Genomic DNA, 16,509 nt, shown 5'->3' with positions numbered 1-16,509 from the left:
CCATCTGTTTTAGTTTATTTTTTATTTTATTCATGTAAATACAATTTACATTGCATCAAATTTAATATTGACCTCATGCTCTTCTAGTACAACATATATCTAATACATTATAATTACATACGTAATTTTTCGCTAAATAGAGAAAATGGATCCAGTTTTTTTGACTGTAGCTATAATTAGTGGCTTAAGTTTAATTATATTTACAATAGCGTTTTTACGGAAATTTCAAGACCGACCTCAACGTAAGTTTTGAAAAAACGAGACTATACCCATATATCAAATAAGGATCACAATTGTAATTTTATAATTTGCTTTTGTAGCTCGAGTCTCGAAACCCACTGCAGTTGCGCCACGCGATGGCGGTCCCAGCAGAGTCCAGGCTGTCAGAAATCAGAGGGCTCGGATGAGAGCTAATGGTAAGATTTAAGATTTTAAGTCTTGATGTTGCCACAATGGTTTGCCACATTTAATTCTTATTTCCTTTATTACACACACTTATTTACATTTAATGAGTAAAATTTTCTACACATTTACACATTCATAAATAACACCATGTCTACTTGCTTATTCTAATGATGTAACTATTTCTGTGACTTGATGTCGCCACATACTTCTTTGGAACCTTGTGATAATTATATATATTATATAGTGATAATATTATACATTAGTCAAATATTTGTTATTTATGGAATTGATACTATTCCAGCTGCACGTCACCAAGCAGCCTTGATTGAAGAGGAACCAGCTGCAGTGGAGGCAGCAGCTGTTGAAGAAGAGACTGCTTCTAGTAGTCAGAATGTAGAGTTTGTGGACAAAATGGGGGCTAAGGTAATTTTATACCTTAAAGTAAGCACTGTGAATCTATAAAAGTGGTTTAGTTCCTGCAAGTAATCTTTTATAATTTGTTAATTTGTAAGTTCAAATGTAGATAAAATTACATCTAGGCTTAGTAGGCTAAATATGAGTGAATATTCTGTAAAGCTGTAAAGTTATATAATACATGTCAAAAGTCTGCAACATACTATTTAATAACTGTTTCAAATCTTATTACAGAAACGGGCAAAAGTAGAAGCTAAAATGGAAAAGAAGAAAGCTAAAGAAGCTGAAGATCAAATGAGGGAAATGAGAAAAATGGAAGAACAGAAGAATGAAGAAGAAAAAAGAAAACTGGAAGAGCAGAGAGAAGTAAGAATATTTGTATATGCTTGTATTTTTTCTAGAATACATTACCTATTTACTAGCATAAAGCAATAACTATATTTTCAATTCACTAATACATATGTCTATTAATAAAAAAATATCATAATCATTGGTGTTTATGAACTACAGATTCTTTTGTCATTATAGGTACTATTGATACAATCTAGGATGTTAATTTCTGACCCATGCTGTTAAAATGATGTTTGACAATGCATCAATCACTAGTTTAGACTTGTAAATTTGAAATTTTTACGTATTGCATACCATTCGATTGTAGGTGAGTCGCAAATATAATTATTTTAATATAAATAGGAAGAAGAACGCAAAGCTGAGGAAGCTGAACGGAAAGCAGAAGAAGAACGTAAGAGACGCGAACAAGAAGAATATGAAGCGATGAAGGCAGCTTTTACTGTTGAAGGAGAAGGTTACGACGAAAACGAAGAAGAAAATAAAGATAATATGCTGAAAGATTTCATTGATTATATCAAGGTAAAGTATCTTATAAAGAAAATAGAGGCAATAACAGTTTTTAACCCACTTCAAAAAGAAGGTCTTCAATTTGTCTGTATTTTGTTTTGCTCCAACCATTCGTCGTAATGAAGTCTGGTCGCAATGCGATGCAACCCCTGTTACTATAAAAAAAACAAATAAAAATTATGAAAATCCACATGACCCTACATTTTGGCTTTAAAATATAATAAAAATTCCCCGATAACTTCTTATCATCTAATCATTTAGATTAATTTTCATTACTTTTAATGAAAATATCAGTAAACAAAGTAAATAATAAGTAATTTATGAATTTTAAATGTTTTGCAGGCACAAAAGGTTGTTTTACTAGAAGACTTGGCAGCACATTTCAAGTTGAAAACTCAAGCTGCAATCGACAGAATAACTGATCTACAGGCTACAGGCGAACTAACCGGAGTTATTGATGACAGGGGAAAATTTATTTATATTTCACAAAAAGAATTAGAAGATGTAGCCAAGTTCATAAAGCAACGTGGACGAGTTTCCATAACAGACTTAGCTGAATCAAGCAATGATTTAATTAACTTGAACCCGGTTCCAGTTTCATAATTTATATTCCGTCATAAAAGCCATGTTACTATATGTAAAAATATATGGAATATATATATTTTTTCAGTTACAATTGTTTAGATGTCTTTTTATTTTGCCCCTTTTTCAGCAATGCTATGCAGCAGCTTACACCAGTTTTTAAGTAGAAATCCATTCACTTAATTTTGACATTTTAAATTGAAGTAGAAAAAACATGTAGAATCCATACAAATGTTTATTAAATTATAAATTTCAACATAATATTATTCATCCAATTCATAACCAAACATATCTCTTCCTTTCTCGACCAATACTAAACTTGATTCATTAATCCTGTCTAACAGTTCTAATAGTTTCGACTTTGTGAATACCTTGTACAGACATCTGTTTTCACCAGCAATTAAATCACTCAATTTGACTGCTTCTTTGTGATTATTAATATCATCATCACTTTGAAGAATCTTTAAAATTAATATTGTAACTTCAGGAATGCACAGTTTTCTCAAAGTCTCCAGTTGTTTCTCTCTTTCCAGCTTTTCTTCTTCTGTAAAGTTATGGGATGATGTACCATCATTTTCATCTTGCAGCCAACCACCAGGAAACATGAGAACATCATATAATAATTTTTTAGCATGACGAGCCTGATGATATACAGTATTTTTCCATTGAGCCTTCTGTTGCTTAACAACTGCAGTTCTTTGTTCATGATGAACTTTATCAGAGAAAGTTGCATCACCAGATAAAGGCTCCACATCCTTGGGCATTCCACTAATATACTGCCTATACCATGTAGCAAAATATTCTAGACCCTCTAAATAAGTTTTCAAACACAAGTATTCTCGAAGTTCTGATGAGTGTGTAATCTTATCATTCACAATATTTGAAAACATTTTCTTTAAATTGATAATACAAGCTGATGCTGCATCTGTGTTGCCTAAGAAAATAAATTTTCTGACCATAGCATTACACAACCAAAGAGCTTCAACTTGTTGGTTTTCTATCAGGGAGAGCCATTCCAATGAAGATATAACATTGTCAATTAATGGTTTATCTTTTTCAACAGCAGTTTGATTCATGGACATTTCAATATCACCATAACCTTCTTGGATTCCAGCTATACTCTTTAAAATAGCCAGTCGAGCTGATGCAGCTACATCTAACCCTGCCTTAATACCAGCTTTAACAACAACTTCTCTGATATTACTTTTGTATATTTTATCCATAAATTCTGCATATAAATGTATTTGTCTAGAATTTGGCAGTGTTGAAGTATAATAAGCTATAAGTTCAGGGCTCTCCTCTGATCCAGTAACAAGTGTGTTCACTAGCTGAGTGACATATTTCTCTAAAACATTATCTCCAATGTCATGATGTGGGTCCTTGCCCATCAGTCTCAACACTAGAACCAAATGAGCAAGAAATCTCACAAATCGTTCATCACCATTCTCCAGCCAATTCAAAGAGTCTTGCATTATTGCTCTTACATTACCTAACATCAGATACCTCTGGCAAATTTGATAATTTGATTCTCGTTTACCATTCATAAGTGCTTTGATAGCACTGAATATTTGTTGCAAAGACATTTCATCTATATGCAGTTCTTTCTGTAATAAATCCATGACTTCTGTAGAAGTAGTGTTTGCTTCTGCAGTGGCATGATGCTCATGTAAGAATTTATCCACTCTTGTAACAATTTGTACACGAAGATGTGCCCAAAGCAAATCTTCCCAATTTCCTTGGCAGATTGGAATAGAACTTGCTAAAGAGCCACAAAGAATAGCTATTGTTGCTCGGTAATGCATATTTTCTGTAACATTATTAGCTATTCCCAAAGCGCACCATTTCCAAAGGTCTCTAGAAGGATTTCCGGCTATTTCTACAGGAGAATTAGAATTTTCTCTTGGTAAATAATGAAGCAACCTCCAGCCTTGCAGTGCAGCACCTCTCCAAGCTTGACCAGCATTGATACAAAGAGACACTGCCTTTTCAAAGTTACCACATCTTACTTCTGTAAAAATTCGCTTACATAAATCATTGTCATCCTTTTGATCATCTGAGTGAATAGTTTTCTTTTGACGTCTTGGTGCATCAGGATCCAAACAAGTCACCATAGAAGTATTTTTCTCCTTATTAAATAAACTATTTCCAATAAGTAGCTCATGAAGAGTATTTCCCCAATGAATGTCATTCCCTACTACTGTTGCTGAGGTCTTTGTTGCCTCTTCTTGGTATGCTGCAGTAGTTTCGAGCCAATTAACTAGCAAGAGCATAAGCCGTAGTTCCGAATCGGTTTTAAATAGAGCGTCGACTAACGTCTGTTGCGACAAGGTTACATCTGTTATCAAGCTGTCGAGTGATTCTGGATGATCTGCTAGTGTATCCGCATATAAAGAATATAAAAGTTCCCACGTATTAGCTTCTTCAGCTAGCCAATAATTTTGAGCATTATATCTATTCCATGGTTCAACTAGCTCTAAAGACTCATAACAAACTTGAGCTAACCTCTGTAATGTATGTAAGACATCGCTGTGCCGGCTCGATTGTATTATATTAAAGAAAGCTACACTTAATCCAACACCAGCATTTCCAGCGTTCACAACAGTAGCAGATTCATCTAAAATCTGTCGTAAACTTGTATCGTTTAAATGTCTTGAAATAGACGTTTCATTTAATATCGACGATAGATTTAACGTATCTTCTCTGGGTAATAAAAGTCTAGAACGTTTGTTTTTTAACGGTGTAAATTGGGTCGAGTGCAGTTGAAAACTCTCGTTATTCATGGTTACTATAAAATCTGCAATTCACAAAAATACAAACTTATTGACAAAGAAATCAAACTGGATTTTGGATATTTTAAAACTATGAAAGAAACATTGCGCCAAAGAACAGTTTTGCGCGCCTTCAAACAGATTAAAATATTGACATAGCCAATAAAGATAATAAATCTCACGTAATATATGATTTGTTGCAATAACAAAATGCTATAAATTCTATTAAAACAGCCTATTTAATACCTACTGAGTGTTTTAAGTAACGGAAAAATCCCTTAATTCTTGATTTTTATCCCAAGTTTCAGCATTGTAAATCAATAAGATATATTTTATAACTTACAGCTTAACACTGACCAACTTATAGTTTAATCCGATTGTTGAAGATTTTTCACTATTTTATTTCGGAAAAACTACAGAAAGGTTCGTCTTGGTCAATATAATCGAATTTAATTTGTAATTTTTCCTATGATAAGGAAATTTAAGCCACTGTTACTGTCGCTTAGATAATTAAAAATAGTCTTTAACTCTGCTGTACTTATCTGAAAAATTGACGAAAAACGCTCCTTTTCTCGGATAAGAATAGAAATTAAACAGTTTTTAAAATAACTTTGAAATCGTTGATTAAATTTTAATTGCATTTTTCTACCTGTTTAGTAGAAATTAAATTATCTTCATTTAACTTAAAAATTCTGAACAAATTGTATCATGCATTTGATGGTAATTGGTAACCACTCAAGTTTTACTTTTCTACGCAAGGTAAAATATTTCAAATATTTTACAAAGCTAAACTATTTAAATTAAACTCCAATTTAATAAATATGTATAGCCATTCCAATTTTGATAGCCAAAAGTTTTTACAATAACAGTAAGAGATTTCGTTTCACAACATTCTCGTACCGTACCGTATCCTTACTTCACTTTAATCTTCCTTTCCCCCCTTCATATAGTCGTTGCGTGCAAAGGTAAGATATTTTATTTATATAAATAAATAGATTTCCTCATTCAGAATAAGAAATATGGGAAATTAGGTAAATGTGCACTTTTTACTGCTAAATCTAAAATAGACCTTTTTATATATGTATCCAACAAATATAATAAAATGTTCATTGGTACTTTTTCAAAGTTAAGAAATTAGTTCAGCATTTTTTAGGTTTTCAGCTTGGCAGAATATTTTTATTGAAAATGATTATACTAGTTAAGTTTTTGTTTTTATTGTGGAAGTTAAAATAATTTTCAAGTCTATAAAACTTTATTTGTTATTTTGTGAATATTTTACATTGTTATATTTAAAAAGAATATTGATTCTTGGTATCAATATTTTTTATATTCAGCAAACAATTTCAATTTGTTTTTTGAATACTAATGCATTTCTAAGAATCAAAAATATTTCATTAAATGATAGATACATCATAAATGTTAAATTTCAGTAGATTACTCTTAATACACATCATAATATATTTATTCCTGAAGAAATTAGAAAAGGATAGCTAAAACTAAATATAAGTTTTGAAAAACTATTAGTCCTTTGCACATAGTTTGCCTTCTCAATTTCACCGAATACCGAAAGTTCAGAGCAAAATATTTCATAGTTGTCTTTAAATTTAGTATTTTAATAATTTAGGGTACATTTTGACTACAGCTGGCCTAGTTAAACTTCCATTTAGTAAATATTCAATGGAATGAAATACTCTTTATATTCATTGTCTATACTAAATGATTCCTAATGATTTTCAACGACATCTAACTTCAGGAAAAGTAATTTTTTTACATCAATTAAAATTTTGCATTTCTTTAAGTTTTTAAGCAAAAAATTATTGACAAGTGCATACAGGAGTATATGATTCATATGCAACAAGCTTACAATATTTTATGATGAAATTCTTGTAGGATTATTCAGTACAAACTTTAGGTTGCAACATTTTCATTTTTTAACATTCATAAAAGTGTACATTTTTTACTTATAATTTACTTCTAAATCTAATATCTGAAAAAAATTGAATCATAGATTAAAGATCTAATTGTGTTAGCAATGCCAAACATCATATACTCTATTTTAAGTGGTAGTAAATTATGTTTCGTTTAGCAATCAACCCTAGCTTTGGTAGGGAGAAACATAATGTAATAAAATGCTACAATACAACCCAAGTTAGTTCCTTATCGGGACTTTTGTATTGGTGGAATGATTTTTATATTCAAACTGTAGTTTTATAGTTTACAGTTATTTTATGGATGCAAAACATCAATCAAATCCTTTGATGTGGTGTTAAAGGTGTTTTAACACCACATCAAAGGATTTGATTTATGCATTTTAATACATGTATACTAAGATAGATTAATATTAATTAACTTGATAGTTCATAATTATGATATATTTTTTGGCCGTTTTAGGTATTAGCCGCAATAAGAGTCCGAAAGATGATGAAAATGAAGATACAAATTTTTTTAAAACGCAGGTGAGTACAATATCAACTTCTTTATTTAAACTTGAATAATTCAGGTATAGTATCTTAAAGAATGCCTTAATATGAGATTCTTTTGATTCATTGCTTTTCAACCTAAAGTTCATTTAATACAATGTTCAATAACATGGTGAACCTCAAGTTATTCAAACAATCATGTTGTAATTTTGTCACACAGTAAATCAGGAACTTCTAATATACATTTTATGTGCAAAGCAACATGTGTATAAATGCACTGAGCTATATTATTCATTTACTCTAAGTGTCTTATATATATATAAAAATAGTTTATAGTACAGAAAAAAAGTTATTAACTCATTTATTTACATAAATCTACTGCAATACAGTCAGAATCGAGAGAATCATGAAGATAAGTCAAGACTTTGAAGCAAGCAAGCATAGTAACACATAATTAAAGATATTTTGTCTAAATCTAAAATCTAAATAAAAAAAGAAGAAGAATTGCTTTGCATTTTGCATCATAAGTAGGTCTTCTTTTCGCCATTTCCTACTTTTTTATAATTCTTATTATAACGTCCTATACAATTACGTATAATGTGACGTAAGCTGCGCGTTTACGAAGTACGCAATTTTAAGTCCTTTATTAGCCTATAATACAATCACAATTCTTTGCTTAGTTAATTATTATTTTGTTATACTTAGTTATAACAAAACAAAAATTTCAAACTAGAGATAGCTTTCTTTTAAATATAAAGGTTTAATCATGTCAAATTATTCAGCTACGTTCTAATATAATCTGTATCTTTAAATAAACCGGAAATGGGAACTTGAGTAATTTTTAAAAACAAAACAAGAATGTAAATAAAGAACTGCACTATTTCAACTGACATTCATTAATTTTTAATATTCTTGTTTTTATTAACACAAAAGATAGCAATACTAACATATTATTATGAATTTCGTCATAATTTCATCAAAATGGTTTCCATTGTTGAACATTAGCGTGGCGGTAAAGTAAATGCTATCATTTGAACGATTTGTTATTTGAAATTACATAATAAATATAAAAGGTTGCTCCGTAGTTATTTTTTAATTCGTCAATGTTTTGTCCTTATATTTCCATTGTACGCATCTACCTGCTTTAATTACAAGTACTTTATCATTACACATTTGACTTTACCGCGCAAGTACCAATTCATGTCATGTTCGCCATCTCTTTTGCACAACTTTTCTCAGCATCTAGTGTTTGGTGCAGAATACGTTTGTTCGCTAGTATAAATTGGTTATTTTAATAGAGTTTTGAACTATAACCCGTCATATAAAACCAAAATATTGTTTCTTTTTAGTACTCAAGTGATCATAAATTTTTACTTGCCATACAGTTCAATTTATTTAACGCGACGCATCATTGGCTTCCCGTAAAAGTGTTTTAGAAGTGTATCATTTCCTGTTTCATATCATACAGAAACAAGCAACTGCGATCGCTAGCATATTCTTTTCGTTATCACGTGGGTCAAATTTTGAATAATGTGGATATCTGTGATGAATATTTATTGTTTACCGTGCGATATTGATATAGAATGGGTGCACGCTGTTTAAATACACAAAGACCGGCTTGTAATAGGTGTTAATCGTTGTTTTCAGGTGCGCGGCGAGCGGCTCCGCGCTGTGTATATGGTGCATAGAACCGGCGGGAGACTGATAATGGTTGCCACGAATTGTGTTGCAGTGGTTACAGTGTTGTGAAGTAGTGTTGAGTGTTGTTACATAAGGGGAAGATGGTTAATTTAGAGAGCCCGCCCTGACGCGCCTAGCGGCGTCAGCGACGGGCGGCGCCCGGGTCATGGCCCCGGCGCTCTCCGTCGCTTCCCAAGATCACTTCGAAACGATTGAAAACTTCGAGAAGCCTCCTAGACGGGCGCTCGCGTCCGTCGACAACCTCGCAACACACATGGAGGAAGAAATGGGCCTCCAAAACCAACCTAGCCTCGCTAAGGACTCGCAAGAAATGGAACAAATTTTGGTCGACTTGGGCAGTAGTGATATCGCTCAAGCCGACCTTCTCCAAGCTATCAAGACTTTAGAATCTGGCGGCGATGCACTCTCTACGGGCGAAACTGATGCCATTTTTCCGTTATCTGGCTTCGATTTGACTGAAAATGTTGATTCTGAAGGCGATACCACCGAGGACAAAATTAAACTCCTCCAAGTGAGGTTAGAAAGACGTTGCGCTTTTTTGCAGCGGCGATTACGAATACTACAGGCTAGAGCTATAGGCAAAAGAATATCGGAGGAGGTGGCTCAGACATTTGAGAAATCCACCCGCGGTGCCAGGAAAGATGGTGGAGGAAGACCAATGGGTTTAAAAGCTTTCTTGAAGAAAATTGAGACCAGTGCTACATTACAAGCAAGTGCTGCATCTAGAACGGTTGTTGGGCCTAAATATTACAGTGCCAGTACATCTAGAGGGGATGCGTCAAGATCTGCGTCAATTGGGATATCATCAGGAACATTGGCGGGCTTGGAGGACACAGCAGGAGCTTTGCGTTCACACTTGTCCATGGTTAAAGTGCAACTGGACTCAGATGCCACAGCATCATCCTCTGGAGCAGAGAGCAATGACGAGGCTGTTAGTTATAACAATCCCCATCAGGAAAAAATGGCAATGTGAGTATAATCATTATTTTAGACCATAAAAAAATTCTAGTAAGCAAAATTGTCATCTTTACTTTTGGCAATAAATAATAATAATAATTTATTTTAATAAAAAACATACATTCCATCAGTTGTTTAAATAACAAATTAACTTATTTGACTAAATTGATAGTAAATTAGATCTTATGTGTATGTAAACAAAAGATTTTCTGTAGGTCAATATATAAAGTGGGTGTTGTAAGCATAATTTATTAAAGGAGGCAGAGGAATTTTCCATTTTGTGTACATCTATAATAACAATGGAATATTTAAAAAAAAAACCAATGCCCAGTAAAAAAGGTTTATTATTGTTGTTGTTTACTATCTGTAAAAAAAGGTTTAGATATATTGCAAAGGTCGTAGTAAGAAAGATCATTGCTAAATGTTTAAGATTTTACCTATAATTCTGTATGTTGAGTAATTTCGTAATTAACATAAACTAATGATTATTTATTAATAGTTAGTAGAAGACTACTAAGACACATTATTATGTGTCTTAATAGTCTTCTTGTGAGGAACCTTTGAAGAATACATTAAAGAGAATGCCTTAATTTGGTGCAGAACAGTGTAAATAAGGACCATATAAATTTTTAAATGTGCAAATTCAAATACTCTGCCTATACCGTAAGAAATATAAGTAAAATGTTTATGAATTTAATTAGATTTTGGTTCAATATTATTCATTGTATTGCTCTAATTACAGTATTGAAACTGAAACCATTTATAACTGTTATCAAAGTAGGTCAATTAGATGAGATTTTAGAAAATAAATTTTTACTTTAATGTTCATTATGACATATTACTATTAGAATGTTTTCACATTTATATTATTGCACAACAATTTCTAATAGGTCAGATTACTCTATGTGTTGCATCATGCAATAGAAGTTCAAAATATATTCTATATTTAAGTTCAAGAGTAAAAACTAGCAAATTAGCTATCAATGTATGACAATTTGGATTTTATTTTAAAAGTTATTAAGACATTTTTAGAAGTTAAGTTACAAGATACACTAACGCACGTTTTGATTTTATTGGGTCAAGGACTTTTGTAAAGGGATCAACTCAAGGCTTGTATCTCATACCATTTAATATTTATAAGGAAACCAAAGGTAGTTTTTTTTGGCATCACTGTAACTAAATGAATTTTAGATGAAGATGATACTATACTACAGACTCTAAAATATAAGACAGATTGACAATATATATAAGATGATTAATTAATTTTGCCTACTTTTTTATTCAAAGTGTTAATGTCATTTCATAATGAACTTATTGTTGATTCCAGTGAGAAACGAGCATTGTGGTCATGGCAGAAGGCGAGAGCTTCAATCGCAGCACGCTGGTGTTGGCTGCAGGCACAGGTCCAAGAGTTGGAGTACAAGATACGGCAGCACAATGAACTGCACAAGCAGGTATGTCTTTGCTGTGCTGTGTCTATACAAGTGACTGGTGCTTTAAAATCATAGTACAAAAGTTGTCTGTGTGTATTTATGTGTTTTTTTACTGTATAATAAAAAACTAAACTAAGACTTTTTCACACTATATTGAAAAATTTACTGCAAATCCATTTCTCCTAGTCTTGAGTAAAATTTTTTTACATTTTTTTTGTTTTATTTTAATATTGTTATCACTATAAACATAAAGAAACAAATGTCTCTTGATTGGGGAACATAGAAACTCCATTAGAGGTTAAATAAAAAATAGCGTAAGTCCAATGCTTATACTAAACCATGACCTTGGCTTCACTTTTAGCTGTTTAAACATGTAAATGTTATTCTGATGGACATGTTCCAACCTGAAACACATTTATTGTTGAGTTTCATATATCGTAACCAAGTGCTTCTTCTATGTCCAAATAAATTTTAAGTCTGTTTTTATTAAGTAAGATTGGCAAAGAAAAATAATGACTAATCAATTTCAATCTTTGCCTTAAAATAGTAGAGAAAGTATTGTATATATTTACATCATATTCTTAAAATGACCAAACTCACACTAAAATATTCCTAGTTTTCTTTATTTTTGAAACAGGTTGAACTCATTCTGTAGCCACAGATTAAGTAAAATAAATGTACCATTCTTTTAGTCATCCTACTTTCTATGGATTGAGATAGTTTTAGAGGCACATAAGAAGTGTATTTTTGTTTATCCTATAATTTATCCTTCCAGGTCCGTGAAGCAAAAGGATCTGTGCAGTTGGAAGGTGAACCAGTAGGCTATGAGGGTTCGTTGCCGGGAGACGACGGCGTGGCGACCTGCGCCCGAGTGCGTCCCCTGAGGAGGGACACTTTCAAGAAGAGAAAGTTGTTGCAGATGCACAATCTGCATATTGCAACTCCTAAGGCTGCTAAACCTTCGGATGTAAAGTAAGCATGTTTTATTACAATATATTTAGATTAGACTAATTTTAGATAGATTCAACACAACCTCTGGATTAACTAGACGATTTTTTTTTAAATAAACCATTTCACAGTCATTTTTCTGCTCCTTTGTACATATGTTTTATTGGCTTGGTATGATTATCTTTCAGATGCAGCTGCCGACACCCGATGGAGAGCTGCGCGGTGTGCACGGGGCGCGCCGAGGCCACGCAGCCGCGCTGCTGGGCTGCGCTACCGCCCGCACAGCGCGTAGCCCTCGTTGACCCTGGGTACCATCCTGTGCTCAGTGACGTCAAAGGTCCGCACCACATACAATATCAGAGTTTTTCACATTAAGTTAAAATTTTTATCTCCTTCAACGCAACATAAGACGTTAAAGTAGTTGATTTCTTCTCCTTTAATTTATCCTAAATGTAGCGTTATATTGGAACAGGAAAATAATTTAGTCGTCAGTGTCTAAATTATTGTTCTCAACCTGCCCTTATACCTATTACCTATACCTATTAGTCTCTAAATGATTGTCTATCAATTTTTATGTCGAAATAATAAATTCATGAATAATATTATTTGATGACCTGATATTTGAAAAGTGTTAAAAAAAACTTCTTGTAATATATACAAATTATAAATAAGGAATTTGTAAGGGTTTTGTATTATAAGGAATCAAAATATATGTTTTTGTTTGTTTACGATTTCAGACATCTCGCCTGCGATCCACATGAGCGCGCTAACATCGCGGCCGTGGTTCCGGTCGCGATGCAACAAGGCGTACCGCGGCGCGCACCACGCCGGCCCGCCGCGTGCCAACCACAACACCGCACCAACCACCGCACCAGCCACCGTCACCAGCCCACACAACAATTCTAACACCATTATCAAGAAACATCCCACAAGTTAGTATTCAGATTACATTCTAGTTTGAATCACCTTGGCCTCTAGTTCAATCCTAGTTAATTCAAATCGCACTTTGTATATAACCACTTTCCTTGGTGTTGTAATTTTATCAATTAATTTTTTTAAGACATAATAACTTAACTTTATGAACTCTATTTTCAGGATTGAAGCGAGGTAGACCTCCATTATCAAGAAAAATTAAAGAAAAGGAAAGAGAAGAAGATAATTCAACATCCGGGAAAGAAAGGTAAGGGAAGATATTGATTAACAAAATACCTACACCTATAATGGTACCAACCCACTGATCTCTGATAAATAGTTCCTATTTAAATGAGTTTGTTGATGTTACTTCTCAATTAACTATGTCCATTGTTGGTTCGAAGGCCAACTGCCACTACCATCAGCGCCAAATTGACTATGATCACATAGGCACGAAATACTACGTCTTATTGCCGGTCCCTTTATAGAGGTCAATGCACCAACTATATACTTTGTTTGTTTAAATACAGATGTCGCGGTCGTTCGAGCACGGAGTCTCGCGCACGTCGTCCTTCCTACGACATCGATAACATCGTCATCCCGCAAAGTGTCGCTGCCAACACGCGACCAGAAATACTCACCTACAAGGAAATCATCACCCCCAAGTAAATATTATGTTCCACACTAAAATTCGTAAATAGTTTTATTCCATATATTTTATGATAAAGCTTGTAAATTATAAAAGGCTAGCATTTGCCAGTCACTTTGTCTGCGCTGAGTTTTGTCACTGCGGTAGTGTGACTCGACTGATTTAAAACTTATTTTACGGTTGGCTTTTGTGGTTTTGGAGCCTATTTAATGCAAGCTCAAATCTTTCCCCTCTATAATAATAGTATAGATTTTCCACAATATCATCAAATACATATTTGGTAGATAAGATTTCTAATCTTGGAAAACTAATTTATCCCTGATTTTCATTCTAACGCCATGTCTATTGTCTTAACATACAAATAAATATGTTAACAGATGGAGAGTTCTCGAGTTACCCGAGGTCCCACTCAATAATGGTATTAGCAAGTCCAGTCGAAAGTCTGAAGATAGTGAGGTATGTGTTCTTCACCATTTTACTTACAAATCCCTTAATAATTTAATTTACAGATTTGCAATGATGTATATTAAAAATAATTTTCAGGAGGAAGACATTTCGGAAGCGGCGATGGTAGCGCGGCACTCGCGCGCTGAAGTGAGCGAACGCAGTCGGTACATGCGCAAGCAGCGCTCACGTCGCTCGAACCACGAGGATCCACAAGCCCAGTCTCTTCCCCAGTCCCAAACTATCTCCCAGACCCACACAATGTCCCATTCCGAGACAATATCCCAGACCCGGACAATGTCCCAATCCCAGACAATCTCCCAGACTCAGACAATGTCCCAGTCCCAAACAATATCCCAGTCCCAAACAATATACCAGTCTCACTCCATACCCCAGTCGCAGAGTATTTCCCTGTTGCTACCCCAGCACCCCGATCCAGCGCCGTCGCCGCAACGAGTACACGAGGCTAGTCATTGCATTATCTTATTATGCTTTTAAAACTTTAACATCCCGATGCTTGTTTAAATAAGTTCAATCCCAAAAGTTCTAACTATGAATCCTATAAAAAACTATCACAACATAACAAATAATTAATAATCTTATTATTTCAGACAGTGAGACCGTACTCACCAAGGCGTTTCCCTTTATCCGAGGCGACTTATCAAGAAATGCTGGCGACCATGCCGCCCGAGTACCGCCCCGCCAGTCCACCGACCCACTGGGGTAGCTCCTCGCACTCCGGTTTCGAGGATGTAGATATGGAGGACGGCAGTAGTCTCTCCCCAATGTCTCCGCTGATCTTCGATGGAGACGACCCTGATGACGCCGAGTGGAACCCCGGTTCAGAACGAGTGGAAAGACGGAAAAGTGGCTTCAGATGAAGATAAATAATTACAAAGTGTTTATAATTCAAAGTGTCAGTGTTATGGTGAGATAGTGATGGTTAAATTTAACTAGTGTTTAAATTGTTGATACATTGATGTCCATTGTCTACTGAAACCAAGCTTTTTGCAGTTAACTTGTACTATTTGATTGTAAACACGTTAGCTGCTAGAATGATTTTTCGAAAAACGAAAAAAATTGACCTGCTGTTTATAAGCTTTATGGGGCCTTGCAGGTCACGCTGTATACAACAATTCGATTAAAAAGCGTCCGACAAGCCACAGCGTGGTGTTGTATGGAAGTAGGGCTTGTCGGACATATAGTCCGACATGGTAGCTAAAGTGTTAACGAAAAGTCTGCAATCTCTGTCTATCTCCTAAGTTCAATTTTAGTCTGGTCAAGTAGATTAAAGATGTTTAAATACCTTGAATCAAAATGATTGTGCCGTCAGAGAATGCAAGCTAAGTTTGATAAAATCACTCAAAAACTATTATGGACACAAAAAATTCAGGCTATTGGAAAAAAAGTAGATAATTTGGTAATTACAAGATACCACTCAAAAATAAATTTTATATTTGTCATGTTAAAATATAAATTGATCAAACAGTGAGTTAAATGTTTTCACTATCATTATTATAAACAATAAATACATGGTCATAATTCAGTTAACTTTGGCACTTTAGCACCCAATTTATGTATTTCTTTGTTATGTGTAACTTTTACAACAATTTATCCCAAGCTAATGTGTTAGATACAAAATAAGAGATACTTTGTAAAAACAATATAAATTTTGATCTAATTCCTGACATGTGACAAATAAGGGTTTACGGCAACACTTTTTTAAATATTGCAAGGGTGATATAAGTATAATTTAAAAAAAAAACTAAAATGTTTTTTAAAGCCTTAATGGCTTAGGACATAAATGTACAAATGATTCAAATTCAAAATTGTTGGATTTTATTAAATTTTTGACTTTGATTCATTAATTAAATATGCAGAACTTTATTAGTAAAGTTTCTCTTAAAAAGAAGTTGATGGTAACAAAAATAATGCATTTATATAATAGATCAATATTTTAGAGGTAACATAAAATGTTGAAGTAATCATTCTGATAACTATAGACATATTCAAATGAA

The 16,509-nt window shown here is 33.5% G+C and overlaps 3 protein-coding genes across 8 annotated transcripts; 2 read left to right on the top strand and 1 right to left on the bottom strand.

The window, feature by feature from the left end:
- The first annotated feature begins 43 nt into the window (after window positions 1-43).
- Ddrgk1 (DDRGK domain containing 1) lies at window positions 44-2,322 on the top strand. Its single transcript, NM_001312603.1, is given in 6 exon segments — window positions 44-242; window positions 321-416; window positions 707-828; window positions 1,054-1,185; window positions 1,513-1,689; window positions 2,020-2,322. Coding segments are annotated over 6 exon segments (885 nt in total). The 5' UTR covers window positions 44-145; the 3' UTR covers window positions 2,281-2,322.
- A 154-nt stretch (window positions 2,323-2,476) lies between these two features.
- Nup107 (nuclear pore complex protein Nup107) lies at window positions 2,477-5,160 on the bottom strand. The gene has a single exon (XM_013318106.1). It carries the CDS (start codon window positions 5,037-5,039, stop codon window positions 2,523-2,525), a length of 2,517 nt encoding a protein of 838 aa, XP_013173560.1. The 5' UTR covers window positions 5,040-5,160; the 3' UTR covers window positions 2,477-2,522.
- A 607-nt stretch (window positions 5,161-5,767) lies between these two features.
- Window positions 5,768-16,221, top strand: nsl1 (non-specific lethal 1). 6 transcript variants are annotated; one of them, XM_013318016.1, is made up of 12 exons: window positions 5,768-5,786; window positions 7,419-7,483; window positions 9,095-10,117; window positions 11,433-11,559; window positions 12,314-12,510; window positions 12,675-12,823; window positions 13,224-13,418; window positions 13,582-13,666; window positions 13,929-14,063; window positions 14,425-14,503; window positions 14,591-14,956; window positions 15,103-16,221. In XM_013318016.1, exons 3-12 carry the CDS (start codon window positions 9,294-9,296, stop codon window positions 15,370-15,372), a joined length of 2,427 nt encoding a protein of 808 aa, XP_013173470.1. In that variant the 5' UTR covers window positions 5,768-5,786; window positions 7,419-7,483; window positions 9,095-9,293; the 3' UTR covers window positions 15,373-16,221. The 6 variants fall into 6 exon arrangements, with proteins under 6 accessions (XP_013173470.1, XP_013173469.1, XP_013173471.1 ...); XM_013318015.1 differs by lacking the exon at window positions 5,768-5,786 and adding an exon at window positions 5,848-5,992; XM_013318017.1 differs by lacking the exons at window positions 5,768-5,786; window positions 7,419-7,483 and adding an exon at window positions 8,679-8,732.
- The last annotated feature ends 288 nt before the right edge of the window (window positions 16,222-16,509 follow it).

This window comes from Papilio xuthus, unplaced genomic scaffold (assembly GCF_000836235.2).
Source record: "Papilio xuthus unplaced genomic scaffold, Pxut_1.1 DF826933.1, whole genome shotgun sequence".
NCBI classification, from domain to species: Eukaryota; Metazoa; Arthropoda; class Insecta; order Lepidoptera; family Papilionidae; genus Papilio; species Papilio xuthus.
This window is presented reverse-complemented; position numbering and strand designations above follow the sequence as displayed.